This window comes from Chenopodium quinoa, unplaced genomic scaffold (genome assembly GCF_001683475.1).
Source record: "Chenopodium quinoa cultivar QQ74 unplaced genomic scaffold, ASM168347v1, whole genome shotgun sequence".
Classification (NCBI taxonomy): Eukaryota; Viridiplantae; Streptophyta; class Magnoliopsida; order Caryophyllales; family Amaranthaceae; genus Chenopodium; species Chenopodium quinoa.
In genome coordinates, this window is record NW_018742733.1 from 207,278 (window position 1) to 222,363 (window position 15,086).

At 33.1% G+C, this 15,086-nt stretch overlaps 1 protein-coding gene across 1 annotated transcript; it reads left to right on the forward strand.

Annotated features, from left to right (window-relative positions):
- The first annotated feature begins 13,338 nt into the window (after positions 1-13,338).
- Positions 13,339-15,010, forward strand: LOC110723686 (chlorophyll a-b binding protein 3, chloroplastic). The gene is made up of 3 exons (XM_021903031.1): positions 13,339-13,552; positions 13,686-13,847; positions 14,302-15,010. The coding sequence occupies exons 1-3, from the start codon at positions 13,430-13,432 to the stop codon at positions 14,809-14,811; spliced, it is 795 nt and encodes a 264-aa protein (XP_021758723.1). The 5' UTR covers positions 13,339-13,429; the 3' UTR covers positions 14,812-15,010.
- Positions 15,011-15,086: the final 76 nt, after the last annotated feature.

Below are 15,086 nucleotides of genomic sequence, written 5' to 3' on the forward strand. Positions count from 1 at the left end.
GTTACTTAAATGTTTACTTGGTCAGGGGTTTGGTCATGGATTACTCAAAAGGCAACTCGGGTAACCCTGGCAATTCGTATAATCCCGGCAACTCGAGTAACTCCTGTTGCACGGTACAACATGCTGCATACAAAAATTTGTTATATCATATGTAATGCCTCGGAGTTTAATGACTTATGTAAAGAAAAGGGAATAGTGCCTTAATGAGTAGAAGGAACAAATTTCATTTAAAATGAATTTATTTATAATTTCATCCGATAAATTTTTAATCATAGTAAATTGTTAATTATATACTAATTGAAGGATTACCTCATTATCCAAGACAATACTACGATACATTTTATGCATGTGGTTAATGTGACTATGTGAGCATTACATGCACCAAACTCACCCAACCTCACACCTAAATGAATTGTACACACATTAATGATTACATGGTCTTTTTATGAACACAAGTGCATTATATAATTATTTTGATTAGAATAATAAGCATTTTCTTTTACTTTGTGGAAATTAGTACTCCACTTTATATTAAGTGAAAAGAATTTTTGGTTTTAGTGCTTTAATCAATCAAATAACTTTGACTTTCCTTTTTTCTTTTTACGTTTTTTTGAAAGATGATTAAAGAAGAAACTACACATCGTTACTAAAGCAATTTTTTTTTATTATTTTTTTTTTCCCTTTTTACTTTGTGGAAGCTATAAAAGACTGAATTACGATGCAAATTTACAAATTGTATTTTTGGTGTTGGTTTTCACACGCCTGACCGATCTTCCCCTCTTTTTCCTCCATGATTTGGTTTCTATCTAGGTCATCTTAATTAATTTATTTATTTTTTTAAAAAAAAGGGAAAAAAAAAGCATAATCTGTGTAGTTGGTCACAATAATGGCCGGCTAACAAACATCAAAACACTAAACAGGTAATCTCTAACCGATCCGACTACCCCCTGATTGAGTAATTCCTGATCAAGTTACCTCTGATCGATCGAATAACCCCTGATCGAGTAATGTTCGACTAACCGAGCAACCCCTAACTGACCAAGTAATCCTTGAATAAGAAACCTAGGCCAAACGGTGTGGCCAGCCACATACTCCCTCCATCCCACAATATTTAACACAGTTTCGCCCGTCTCAAAATACTAGACACGTTATCAAATATGGAATGAGACGACTAATAAAAAAATATTTTCCTATACACTCTTTGGGACAATAAACCCCAAAATCCAATTAAATCCTACATTTTCTTTCTCCTCACTATCCTCACATGGGCACATCCATAACCTTTTGTTTTCTTAAAATATAAAAACACAAAAGAGAATCCTTTATATAATAAACAAATGTTTTAAATGGACATACTTGTAGTTTCCTTAAACTACATGTCCACCCCAACGTCACTAGTATTGTGGGACGAAGGGAGCATGAAACTTTGTGAAAAAAAAGACCAATTTTATAAAATTTAAAATTTCATCTAAATACAAAATTAAAATAATTTTCCAAATATATTTTACTTGTTAAAAGTTTATGTTTGAATTTATTTTTGTTATTAATAATTGTTCTACAATTTAGAACAATTACTAGTCGAATACCTTTTTCTTATTAGCCTAGTAAAAGTTTATTAATTGATGAAGATTATTTATGCAAATTCATCAAATCAAATGTCAAATCTTTGTCTATAATCAGCCAAAGCAAACCAAAACTAATTTTGAAATTACAATTTATCAATATACTCTATTGTTAAAGATTATATGAAATACTAATATGATGAAACCAAAAGATTAAAGTTAATTAGAAATCTAGCATGGGATTATGAATTAGCTAGGTTTTTTTCACTAGAGCTGGGACCAAAAAAAAAAAAAGAGTTATTAAATAATTAAGAGTTACATATACATACGTTTTTCATAATTAATATGACTTTTTTACGAGACAATCATTGCTTCACTATTTAAAAAGAAAAAACTTTTGAAAACGAAGGAATTACATGGATCTCAAAACAAAATAATTGATCAAGTTACGTTAGTTGTGTCCAATGTTTTTATGTTTGACCTCAAAAAGTTGGATCCAATGTATCTACTAACACCGTTAATTTCAATAATTATTGGCAACATACATTATTTTTAAAAAATTAATAATTTTTTTTTTTTTGTTAAAAAAGAAAAGGTAATGGCATTGATGGGCTAGCAAAGATAGGTTGTGAGAGAGCGAAAGAACAATGGGTAATGTCAGAAAGAGAGTTGAAGTGTAGTGATAAACATAGCGACAATGTTTAAGTCCCACCATAAGATACTCGTGTCTCTTCCTTTCATTTCTCAATCTTCTTCCTTCCCCACTTCTTTAATGCCAACAAAATTTTATTATTTTTATTTTTATTTGATTTTATTATTTTTAATATTAAAGTAGAAAATTTAAAAAAAAAAGAGAGAAAATGGATTTTTTAGGTTAGATTAGATTCCTTTTTAATTGCATGAATTGAGTTGAGTTTGTGGTGGCTGACCCATGCCAACCCCCTCCCCCTTTTGATCAGTCCCATGACTCTTTCCATACCCACACATGTGGGTTCATTGTCTCTATTTTTTCATCGTTTTGTGTGAGAGTAGACTCGATCGATCTCAAATCTTGGATATCACCTCTTGATATCTTATCGAATAAGTCGAAAAGAAGTTCACAATTTTTGTTTTTTTAGTTTCGATAAGTTGACTTGTATGAAATTATAGTGTGTGACAGCTGATAACTCGATCAGAACGTGACACCCGCTATATATCTTCAATATATTGTTTTCCATGTAAGGTGGCATATGCCCACAACCCACTTACAAATTTATAATTACAAATTTACAATCACTGTCATGAACTTATCACATACTCACTATATTTACAACATGTACATTTATCTAAACTTATTGGACTTAATTTTATTTTAATATTGTAAATTACGCGACCACATGCTTTATTGTTGGGTTTGTGGTTATTGTTGGGTTTGTGGGCAATCATTGCATTGTTAAATTTGTGTCATTCAATCCCAAAGATTACTCCAATTATAGTTACTCCATGCACTTCCTCTGTTTTTTTTAATCCTTTTTTTTTTGTTTAGGCGTGTTCTTTATCTGTCTTACTAGTTACTACTTTTGTTTTAATCCTATTACAATAATAAAGAGAATAAAAAAGCTAAAAAAAAACTTTCTCTTCCTACCTAAAAATACAAAAGAGACTCAATTCTCCAATTTTCTTCTTCTCTTGGTTTCAATTTTTACTAATTAAAAGGAAAAAAAAAAAAAAAAAAAAAAAGAGGTGGGAGAATACTGGGAAGAGAAATGACTTGCCATAAATTATTTTATTCTCTTGAATTAAAGTAAGTGTTGACAACAAATGAAAATTGTCGAGAGGTAAAAAGGATATATGTTGACATGTTGTTGTTTAGCTACTTTTGCAAAATTAAACAACTATTGAAATGAACTCATCTATATCTATTTAATAAATTTAATATTAGAAAAAATGCACTTAAATAATCCCAATTATTGACGATATTTATTTCTAATAATCCCATCTAAGGTTTATTTTTATTAAGAAAAATGTAATATATACTCTTAGGGGTACATACAAACATTAAAAACACTCTTGAAAGTTGTTTAAATTTAGAAAATCATGACAAAAACACACTAATTACACTACTTTACGCGTGTTTATGTCATAATTCCTAATGTTATACGATTTTCAAGAGTGTTTTTAATGTTTATACATAGCCCTAAGGGCTATAGGGCTATGTATAACCACTACAACAAAATAAAGCAAAGGTAACAATGGAAAACCATTGCCTAATATAAAAAAAGTGTTGCCTTGTAGCTAAGGCAACACATATGAGGCGTAATTTATGCCCCCGTTGTCTATTCATAAGGCAACACATTAAGGAGATAATTAAAAAATGTTTCTAAATGTTGTCACTCCCAAACATTTAGTAGTTGGTAGAGCTCGAACTTGTGACACTTGTGACCTCAAAGTCACAAGTTGAGTTTCCCACCAACTCTACCAAACTTGCTTAATACACACACACACACATACACACACATATATATACACATATATATACTATAGATGGCAACATCGATATTAATGTTACATTTTCAAACAATAGTTTTGTTATTGTTATCTTTTCAGCAACAATTATTATATTTGTTGTCTTAGACAAGAAAAAGGTAACACTTTAAGCAACTATTGCCTTATATAGTCTAGAGTAACACTTTTTTTTCCGTTACTTTAGTTCAAGGTACCAAATAAATATTGTTGCGTTAGATTATTAAGAGGAACATTTCTGTAAGTGTCGCAATCTTAAGTGTTGCCTATTCCCATTTTTTTTTTTTGTAGTGAACATTACCCTTTTAATAATCTCAAGATTCCCAAGTATATTATAGCTTTGCCTCCAATAATCCCAACTAGTCAACACCAAGTCAATGACATGTTGTACTCCGTAACAGGTAACCAATATACGTGTCAGTATGTGATTAGTCTAATTTTTTTTAAGAAAAAAAAAACCAAAAACCCTAATAGCTACTCCCTCCCTTTGGCCACTGCGAAACCCAAGGTCCAACCCTTAGTCCATTGGAAAACGGGTTGGGAGGGCCAGCCGTCTGTTTTCAGGGGATTAGGGAGGTGGCTGACCGATTTCCAGTGGGCTAGGAGTTGTCCTAGGGTTTCACGATGGGTAAAGGGGAGGAGGTGGCTGGGAATAGTTTTTGATTTTTTTTTAAATTTTTTTAAAAATAATATAATAATATTAGACCATTCATTTGCAGATACGTGGCTTTTATAAATCAAAAAAATTTACCCTTCTATCAAGTTAATGGTTATTGGGACCATTGCAAGCAAAATTTTATCATAGTTGGGATTATTATTAAAAAATAAATAATTAAAATAATAATTAAAAAAATTCTTAATTGGAAATATTAAAAGTAAATCACTAATAGTTGAGATTTTTTTTTTTAAACCACCAATAGTTGAGATTATTAAAATATATTTTTACTTATTATTAAGTTACTCACAAAATACACTCAAAGCCTTGAACTCCGTGCAATAACATGAATGTTAGTTTTGTCATTGGATTAGATCTTTAGTGAACAAGTTCATGTTTGAGTGTTTTTATTGACCAGTTATTTCATTGAATGTATTTACTATTTAGTGATCTAATTATTCATATAATTTGAAATTTATGTCAATAGTTATATTTGGACAACAATTCATGCATGACATATGAAATGATAATTTAGGTTGAGAATGCATCGTCAAGGTGTGGGTAGTATACTAGTATATATGCTTTTGTTTAATTAGTAGACATATGATATGAATACTTATATTGCTACATCTTTTTGAAAGGTTGAAGTTAAGAGGCGTAGGCCTTCATGTTCATGGTTTGAAAGTTTTTTCCTTGGTTATTTAAAGTGAGATCCCAATTCGTTCCCATGATTTAAGAATTGTTCGAGGTATCAAGGTTGAATCCCTTTATCAAAAATAATTTCAACAAAATTAGATTAATTTAATTTTCATTTATATGAACTTATCTAATCTAAATTTATCAAAATTGAACTTATATTAAACTTATTAGTACGCTTATTTTAGTTGTAATATATATGAATTTAGATAAGCCTTATTAATCTTATATGAACCTATATTTCTTGAAGAGTCGTTTGGTTCATTTAAAGGAAAGGAAATGGCTTAAAGAAAGGGAAAAGAGAAAAATATGTAGAATTTAGGAAATTTTCACCTTTGCTACCACCGAAAGCACCCTGCTTCACATTTACTATCGCTTTAATTTTTTTATTTTACTACCACTCAAATCCCAAAATTTTAGATATCACTACCATTTGCGTGCCCGATGCCGTTACTATTACCGTTAGTGGAGCCCAACCACCGTCCAACCACCTCACCGCCACCACTCCATCTTCAACCACCCTCATTGCCACCATCCAACCTCCATTTCCCATCAATGTTGGCGCCCAAAGAAGTCCACGACATCCGCGAACTCCACCAGCAGCCCACGGCAGCCGCAAACTCCACCAGCAACCCACTGATAGGTTGTCGTACACCTGTCAAAAATAAATTCCTAACAAATCCAACTAACAATGTAGTAGGGTAAGTAGGGTCGAATCCACATAGTGATGGTATTCAATCTAACCTCTAAGAAATTGGAGAAACTAAACAAGTCACGAAATTTGGATAGAAAAGTAGTCTAAATTATAAAATAATAAAACAATTAATAAAAAGATCTAGGGTTATAGTTCACCATGTTTATAGTTCTAAATCTATCAAATATCAATAGCAACTCAATCAATCAATTATCTAGAGCAATTGCTAAGCCTACGGTCGGGTTAACGCTCTCAATTCAACATATGCAGTACGGTCGCTAACATAATCAGAATAACTAATTGTAGGAAAGCCTCTAAAAGTAAGATCTTTCGATTCAAACTCTTATTAACATGAATTAATCAAACAATTGCTCAACTTGCAAGATTAACAATAAAACACTATCAATTTGAGAAATTAATAATCAAAATATTAAAAACATCAATCAATAATTAAAGTATAAACATGGATTCCCAAACCCTATAAATTGAACTACCCAAACATGAAATAAATAAATAAAACTAGATCTAAGGAATAAAACATAATCAAAAGTAAGAAAATAGAAATAAAATACCTCAATGAATTAAAATAGTAAACCCAAGAATCATCCATAGAAGAATCCATGGAGATGCCATGAGAAACTAGGGTTCAAAAGAGAAAACTAAAAAGAACGTAAAATAATAAAAAGATATAAAAGGCATAAGGGAAAAATAATATCCCTTGAGTATTTATATTATCCTAAAACTAATCTAAAAGTAAATAAATAAAATAATTAAGAAAATAAAGATTACATAGGTTGAATTATTATTGGATGATAAAAGATGATGTGGCATAAAACCGCAAGCAAAATCGACAACATGAGCACCTCATGGGCTGCTTTGGCTCGCCAGAACCTGCGGGCGCAGGCTGGTGGCCGCGGGCTGGCAGTAGCTACGTGACAGGGTAAAGTCGTATCCCCTAATAAAAAATAAATACTTAAATCACTAACTAAGGTAGATAGGGAAGTAGGGTCGATCTCCACAGGGAAATAAGTATTTTTACTCCTAATTAAATATTATAATCTAAATTATTTAAGTAACCAATATTTATGAATGAATAAAAAACTAAACTAAAAAGAGTAGGAATAGGGAGAAAATAATATATAAAGGGATCTAGGGCATAGGTTCACCAATAAATAATACTCCGGGGTAAAATAGGGTAATCAATCATTGACATTGCATATATAACATGATTAACAGACTCTCGCAATTTATTAACCATCATAGATCTAACAGGCTCTCGCAATTTATTAGACCTAAGTTCTTATTGAAAATAGCCTTTAATATCAAATTAACATCTGCTCGATTCATCAATTTAATATTGCTATACTTTTACAAGCCGCAATTGTAAAACATTAAAACAATCCAATAAGAAATTATCATGCAATACCAATAATCAATAATAGTCAATCATCAATGCATCAATTAACCAGATTGTAAAGGGCTCTCGCTACTTATTCCAATCACACAATTAATTTACCGGTATTAAATCTCATCTCTCGATTCTTGACTTAACCATTTATAAATTAACTCGCCTATTAAAACTAGACCTAAACATTAATTCTCATCTCTCGATTATTGAATCAATATGTCAAACTCATGCATAAAAGATAGGCCTAATCTAGTCACAGATCATTAATTCAATCAATAGGAAATTAATCTAGCATTGATAATCAACAACAATAATTTACCCCTTCATATTATTTATTAGATCCCCATAAACCCTAGAAATTAAACTACTCACACATATTAAAAACTAAACTAATCAAAATAATAAAATAACTCATGGTGAAAGGAATAAAATAAAAATAAGATTAAAGGAAGAGAAATCGTTACCAAAATAAATCTGGAATTAAAAGAAAGAATTAAGAACAAAGGTTTAGAGAGAGTTTAAGAGAGAGAATACTAAGTAGAGAGAGAAAGTCTAAGAGAGAGGAGATAAGGGAAGAAGAGAGAGAAGAAGAAGTGGTCCCAAGAGAAGAGACCATCTCAATTAATCGTCCTAAAAACGTATTTAAAACAAAACTAAAAACTACTCCTAATTAGAAACTAATTGCTCGACAAAAGACCCTTCCAGAAACACGGCCCCGATCGGGCGAAGGGCCGCCCGATCGGGCTCGCCTTTTTACAACGCCCATTGCTGGCATGCCGCGCCCGATCGAGCCTACGCTCACCCGATCGGGCCCGGTCTTCTTCTTCGAGACTTGGACTTCGATTGGGCTAGATTTCTCGGCCCACTCCATATTTCCTCTCGGGTCTCGAATACATGGTCCAATTGCCTCGTGATCCAAATAACCGAGCCCTTAATCACCGGCTCTCACCGATCTTGGGCTCCAAAAGTGGTCGTGTCCTTCTAGCTTCCGTAGTCGATCCAATAAATCTTGGGAAAATGCTCCAAGAGTGCAATTTCCTGTAAAATACAACTAAAACTACGAAAACACTAGAACACACAAATTAATAATAAAAGTGGCCCGAAGGAGCCAAAAATACTACTAATAACGACCAAGGGACGGGGGTAAAACACTATATAAAATAGACACATCACTACGGCCGGTGTCGAGTGGTCGTGGGACGGGGGCGCAGCAACATCCCGCGGGTGGCTGACTGCATTGCTTAGATTCAAACGTCTATAACTTCTGTTCTAGGAAGCTTCTTGAGGTGTGCAACCTATCATTGGAAATAACTTCAAGTCTAGTTTCCAACGCAATTTGAATCGCTTCAATCCAATCTGTAGAACTCAAGTTATGATCAAAAGAGCGACTAAAGTTCTATTTTGCCACTTTGTAAAACATTGTTTAACTTCGTTTCTAACTCAAATTCAATTCCGAAAAGTGCATAACAACCCTTGTGGATGCTATATTCATTCCTCATGCATATAAATCTCAAAATCAACATCCACAAACGTGGGATCTTTGATTTATAAACTCAATTATCGACTTCCATCCAAATATCATCTGAATCAACTCCAAACACTACGAAAGCGTCCAAATGTCTATCAAATCACCTGAAACATTAAGAAAACACACAAACGGAGCGTAATAGAGAAAAAAACAAACAATTTATGCATTTGCAACCTAAAAAGCGATACAAAACTCAAAAAGCAACTATAAAACTAACATAAACGTGCCTATAAATCCTATATAAATGTGATTCATCACCCACAACAGCCGCGAACTCCACCAACAGCTCCTTTACTCCACCAGCAACCCCTTTCTAGCCCCGATTCCATCCCCCCTTTCCCTCACCAAAAAAAACGACCCTAAACCTAAACACCACCCTTAAAACCGCCCTAAACGGGTATAGGGTTTCGTTTTTAGGGTGGTGTTGGTTGCGATTGGCCGCAATTGCCACCTTAAACCGCCGTAGACGACCCCACACTCTCTCTTTCCTCTGATTTCCCACCGTTTTAGGGTGGTTGTTGCGATTGGCAGTAATTGCCGTTGCTGCTGCCGCAAATTGCTACCTCGATTTGTTGTTGCCGCAATTGCATTGCTGCTGCCTCGATTTGCTACTACTGCAAATTGCTGCTGCCGCGGTGGTGTTGTCCGTGGTGGTGAGACAAGGGAGGTGTGGTTTGTGGGTGGTGGTGTTCTGGGTATAGGGCTTTCGGTGGTGGTCTGGGTTTGGAAGTTAAGGTGGTGTCGTGGTGGTGGTATGGGGAGTTTCCAAGTTTGGGGGTTATAGTGGTGTTGGTGGTGGTGGTCTAGAGTTCGCCGGCGTCAGGGGAACGTTTGGGTGTCGGAAAGGGGAAGGGGGAAGGTGGTAGTTTGGTGGTTTTGGTGGCTGGGGGTTTTGGTTTTTTATGTTTTTTTTTTAAAAAAAATTAATTAAATTATTATTTAATAAAATATTGGAATGGTAGTGATTTTTAACAAAGTCTAATTTATGTGGTAGTAAAATTAAATAAAAAAATTAAATCGGTATTAAATGTGAAGCAGGTGCTTTCGGTGGTAGCAAATGTGAAAATTTCCTAGAATTTAACTCTCTTTGAATTACAATGTTGTTTATTTTAAACAAGAAAAGGAATCATTCTTCCATTAAAAAAAAAAAGGAATCAACCTTCAAATAAACAAAAAGAAACAAAATCAACACCATACGACGACAACCCCAAAACCACCTCTTCACTTTTCTTTCCCTCTTTCTCCAAACACTGCGAAGACCCCACCACCCAGCCTCCCCTTTCCCGCAGGCATGTCCCCCCTCTCCCCTCCCTCCTCCCCTCTCCCCTCCACCACCGTTTTCAATGGATTTTCCGTCAAATCAAACAAAAAATCCTTAGAAAAATGGAGAAATAAAGGGCATGGTTAACTTCAAAGAATACGAGTAACATGTTTTTCTATTAAAACTGCCCTTGAGCTTAGAATTTCTCCATTGAAGCTTCTGAAATAATTAATTATTGAAGCTCCTCAAATTCAAGATCCTCCATTAACACCATTTCACAAGCTTTGACATTATTAACTTATTTTGTAGTTGCAATTACAAAATTACTCATAAGTAAATGCGTGAATGGTTGATTATACGCTTATATAAACAAAGATCAACTTGTATTTTTTCGGTTAAATTAAACTGTTTTCCCCAATGACTAAATGACAAATTAGAGAGAAGCTAGAGAACCAATTTCTTGTCTCACGACACAAGAGAGCCGAAAACTTTTTTTTTTTTCATCTTTGAGAGTCAAAGACACACCAACAACTTTATTTTGATCTCAATGCTTAGAAAAGCCATGCATGATGTAATGTATACATCAAGTCATCAACTCAAACTCTGCACCAATACTAACTTGCACAGCGGAATAAACTAAAAAAATTTTTTGGTAATTTTTGCTAAAGGATCATCCCACCGGTGGGTTTAATTTCTAACCCACCGGTAGGGGGGGAATTTTTTATGAAAGGTCCCAAGATTTAACCTGCTCTTGATACCATGACAAATTAGAGAGAAGCTAGAGAATAGAATGACTTGTTTATTATTCATCAATAGGTGAGTATTTATACAAAACCTACGAACATAAGATAGGAAACAATATTCCTAAAAGATATACCATATAACCTAATGATATATTCTCTAAATAATATCTTAACATAAGATAATACTAAATATATTATAATCATAACAATATCTATACGGAAAATATATCACATATATTTTCCGATATATCATATCTCTAACACTAAAACAACCTATTAGGTACCCCTCCCTTCATTTTATTTCTTACTTGTAAAGTATACAGACTAGTATATATTTTTAAAATATTCATTACAAAAAATATAATAAAAGCACTTTGAAATCTTTTAGTTGTTAAATGTATTGTGGATTACATGATTTAAATTAGTGGCTTACAAATAAAAATGAATAGCGAAAAAAAAAAGACAAGGTTCTTTGCAGCCCATTACCAGGCTGCCCAACATTTTAAAATCTTTTAGGCCTGCAAATAATGGCCAGAGTTTTGCTTATAAAGCCTGCTGAGCAGAAATAAAGACTTGGTTTATAATCTTTATATGTGAAAAATTCTTACATGTAAGGTGCTACTAGTAGAAAGGGCACCCAATATTTTTTTTTATTTTATTTGTTCTTACGTTGAAATCTTTAAATGAGCAAAAATAATCAAATGAACACTGAGTTGTAACCTATAAGTTACTTATTAATAGGTATATATATCCTTTGTTTGAAAAAAAAAAAAAAAAAAGAAAAAAAAAGTAATAGGTATATCTAACTGTATAATAATGGCTTTAGTTTGATCGTGTCCAATCCAAACTTGCAAATGGTCACCTCATATTATATAACTTCTTCAACTTATATTACTTCTCAAGTCTCAATACGCATCTAATCAACAAGTAAAGTGGTTTGTTACTTTGAGAGTTTGAGATATAACGAAGAAAAAAAAAAAATGCATTTTTAGTATTTTATTGAAACAAAAAAGAATGCAAAATAATAGTTTCTTCCTTCCTTTATACTCCCCCCGTTTTTAAATATTTGTTCCACTTTCTATTTGCGTCCGTTTTTAAATACTTACTTCATTTCCTTTTTTGAAAAGTTTTTACAATATTTAATTAATTTCTCTCACCTAGTGGACCTAACATCTATTCTCTCTCCTCCAATTCTCTCCACTACTTTTGCCTTTTACATTTTTTAATTCTTCCACCAACCCCACTACCTTCATATTCTATTATGTTATACAATTTCTCCTAAAACTCCGCGCATGGAGAAATGAAGCAAGTATTTAAAAACGGAGGGAGTAGTTGACATATTTTCTTTTTACTTACTTTTAGGTCCTGTTCATTTCACCTTATTTTTGTTAAACTGAAATTAATTTTACTGAACTGAAATTATTTGTGCTCGACTTAATTTATTTTTACTGAATAGAAATTATTTATACTGATTCTCTATTATATTTTTTCTTTAGAGTTACTGATTTTTGCTGAATTGAAATTATAAAATTAATTTTACTAAACTGAACTTATTTTTGCTGAATTGAAACTATTTTTACTAAATTGAAATTATTTTTACTGAATAATTGTTTTTAAGGTGAACTGAATAGGGCCTTACAAACTCTATTTTAACTAGATTTTTCAATCTTTTAATATATTCTTGTGAAATCTTATTATAATTCTGGCATGATATATTTTAAAATATCAACTTTATTATTTTTAATAATTACAATCATTTTTTTGATTTTGTTTTTGTTTTTGGAAAATACAATCGAATATTTCCATTGGCAACAATGATAACATGTCAACTTATAACAAAGAACAAAGGAAATACTACAGGCCTAGATTTACTGAAAACAACTGAACTAAACTACACTTCTTATGAGAGAAGAAAAATTAAAAATTGAACTGAACTAATTAAAGCTTAACTGAACTGAACTAATTGAAGCTGAACTGAACTGAACTAAACTGAACTTAAATTAAGGTGAAAGGAACTTGCCCTACTTCATGGAATTCTTCTTTAATATTATTAAAACTAATAAAAAAAAAATCTTAGTTGTACAATGTAGTAAAACCAAATAATCCAAATTGACACATAGATATGAGGATTATAAAAACTGGATATGAGGATATGTTGGTGAGATTATAATATCTTTTGAAGCCACCTCATTGGCTAATGCAACCCCTTATTGTCCCACCAAAAATTGCCACTTCTTCATTTATGTCCACAAAAACTTGTAACTCACTTCCTCAACACATAATATGTTCATATATATGACATGATTCTAGCCCTTTCTACATCCCAATTAAATTAGTAACAACAAAAAAAAAATTAACCTTAATACACAAGAAGTTCATCATGGCATCAATGCTAAGCTCCGGCACTGTCCTTAGACCAACCCCTTTCCTAGGGCAAGGCAAAGGATCCAATGGTAACGCCCTTAGAGATGTCGTTCCTATGGGAACCGGCAAATTTACAATGGTACGTACTTACCTGTTGTATACAATACACCCGTTTGTTGTTACAAGTGTGTTTTATTTTATTTGAATTTATTTGAACGAGGGAAGTAATTAACTTAGTTTATTTATTTCTATGCATGATATGATGATGATAGGGAAATGAACTTTGGTATGGACCAGACAGAGTAAAATACTTGGGACCATTTTCAGCACAAACACCTTCTTACTTAACTGGTGAATTTCCTGGTGATTATGGTTGGGACACTGCTGGTCTCTCTGCTGATCCTGAGGCTTTTGCCCGAAACAGGGCTCTTGAGGTTCTTTTCTTTACTTTTTGTTGCTTAATTATCATTTCATTACTTTATTTTGCATTTTTTTTTTTCATGTTCCATCTTACACGCTTGTACCTTGTAAGGTGGTCCTTAAATTGAATCACGTTTAATTTATAACCCGTGATATACTTAAAATACATATCGCGGTGTTTCCAAATATATTTTTAGGGGTTTTCGAGATATATTTTGTACATCTTGGATTTAATTAGGATATACTCGGTCATGCTATTGAATTTAGGTTATGATATCGGATTTTAGTTTGATAAGAGTTATTTGCTTATAGGGTGTAAAAAAATATGTTACAGTCACATTTGAAACTTGGTTCAAAACCTACAATCATTGATCGATTTGTCATCTATGAACAGTAAACACGTAAATACGTTGAGGAAAATTTGTCAATAACTAACCATTACGCCACTGATGTTAAATGTATGTTCAGGTCATCCACGGACGCTGGGCTATGCTTGGAGCTCTAGGCTGCATTACCCCTGAAGTCTTAGAGAAATGGGTCAAAGTGGACTTCAAGGAACCAGTTTGGTTCAAGGCTGGTGCCCAAATTTTCTCCGAAGGTGGGCTTGACTACTTGGGCAACCCAAACCTAGTTCATGCTCAAAGCATTCTAGCCGTGCTCGGGTTCCAAGTACTCCTTATGGGTCTCGTTGAAGGGTTCCGTATCAATGGGCTAGACGGAGTTGGGGAGGGCAATGACCTATACCCAGGTGGCCAATATTTTGACCCATTGGGGTTAGCCGATGACCCGGTTACCTTCGCCGAGCTAAAGGTGAAGGAGATCAAGAATGGAAGGCTAGCTATGTTCTCCATGTTCGGATTCTTTGTGCAGGCCATCGTAACCGGAAAAGGTCCCTTGGAGAACCTTTTGGATCACCTTGACAACCCTGTGGCAAACAATGCCTGGGTATATGCTACCAAGTTTGTCCCCGGATCATAAGTTAGTTTGTATATGATCGTTAGATAAATTGTGTTAAGAAGAGCTCAAATGTCTTAACATGAGAACAATCTTTAGTGCACATATGGTTTTATTTATGTTCGATCTAGAGTTTAAACATTGAAACAAATTTAAGTGCTAAGAAGAATATTAATGCTTCTATTATCTAAGATGACTTAATAATTGAGTACACTTTCTTGTACTCCCTCCATTCCAAAATAATAGGTTACACGTCTATTTGAGCTAGCAAAAAAAAAATACTCGTAATAATAGGCCAC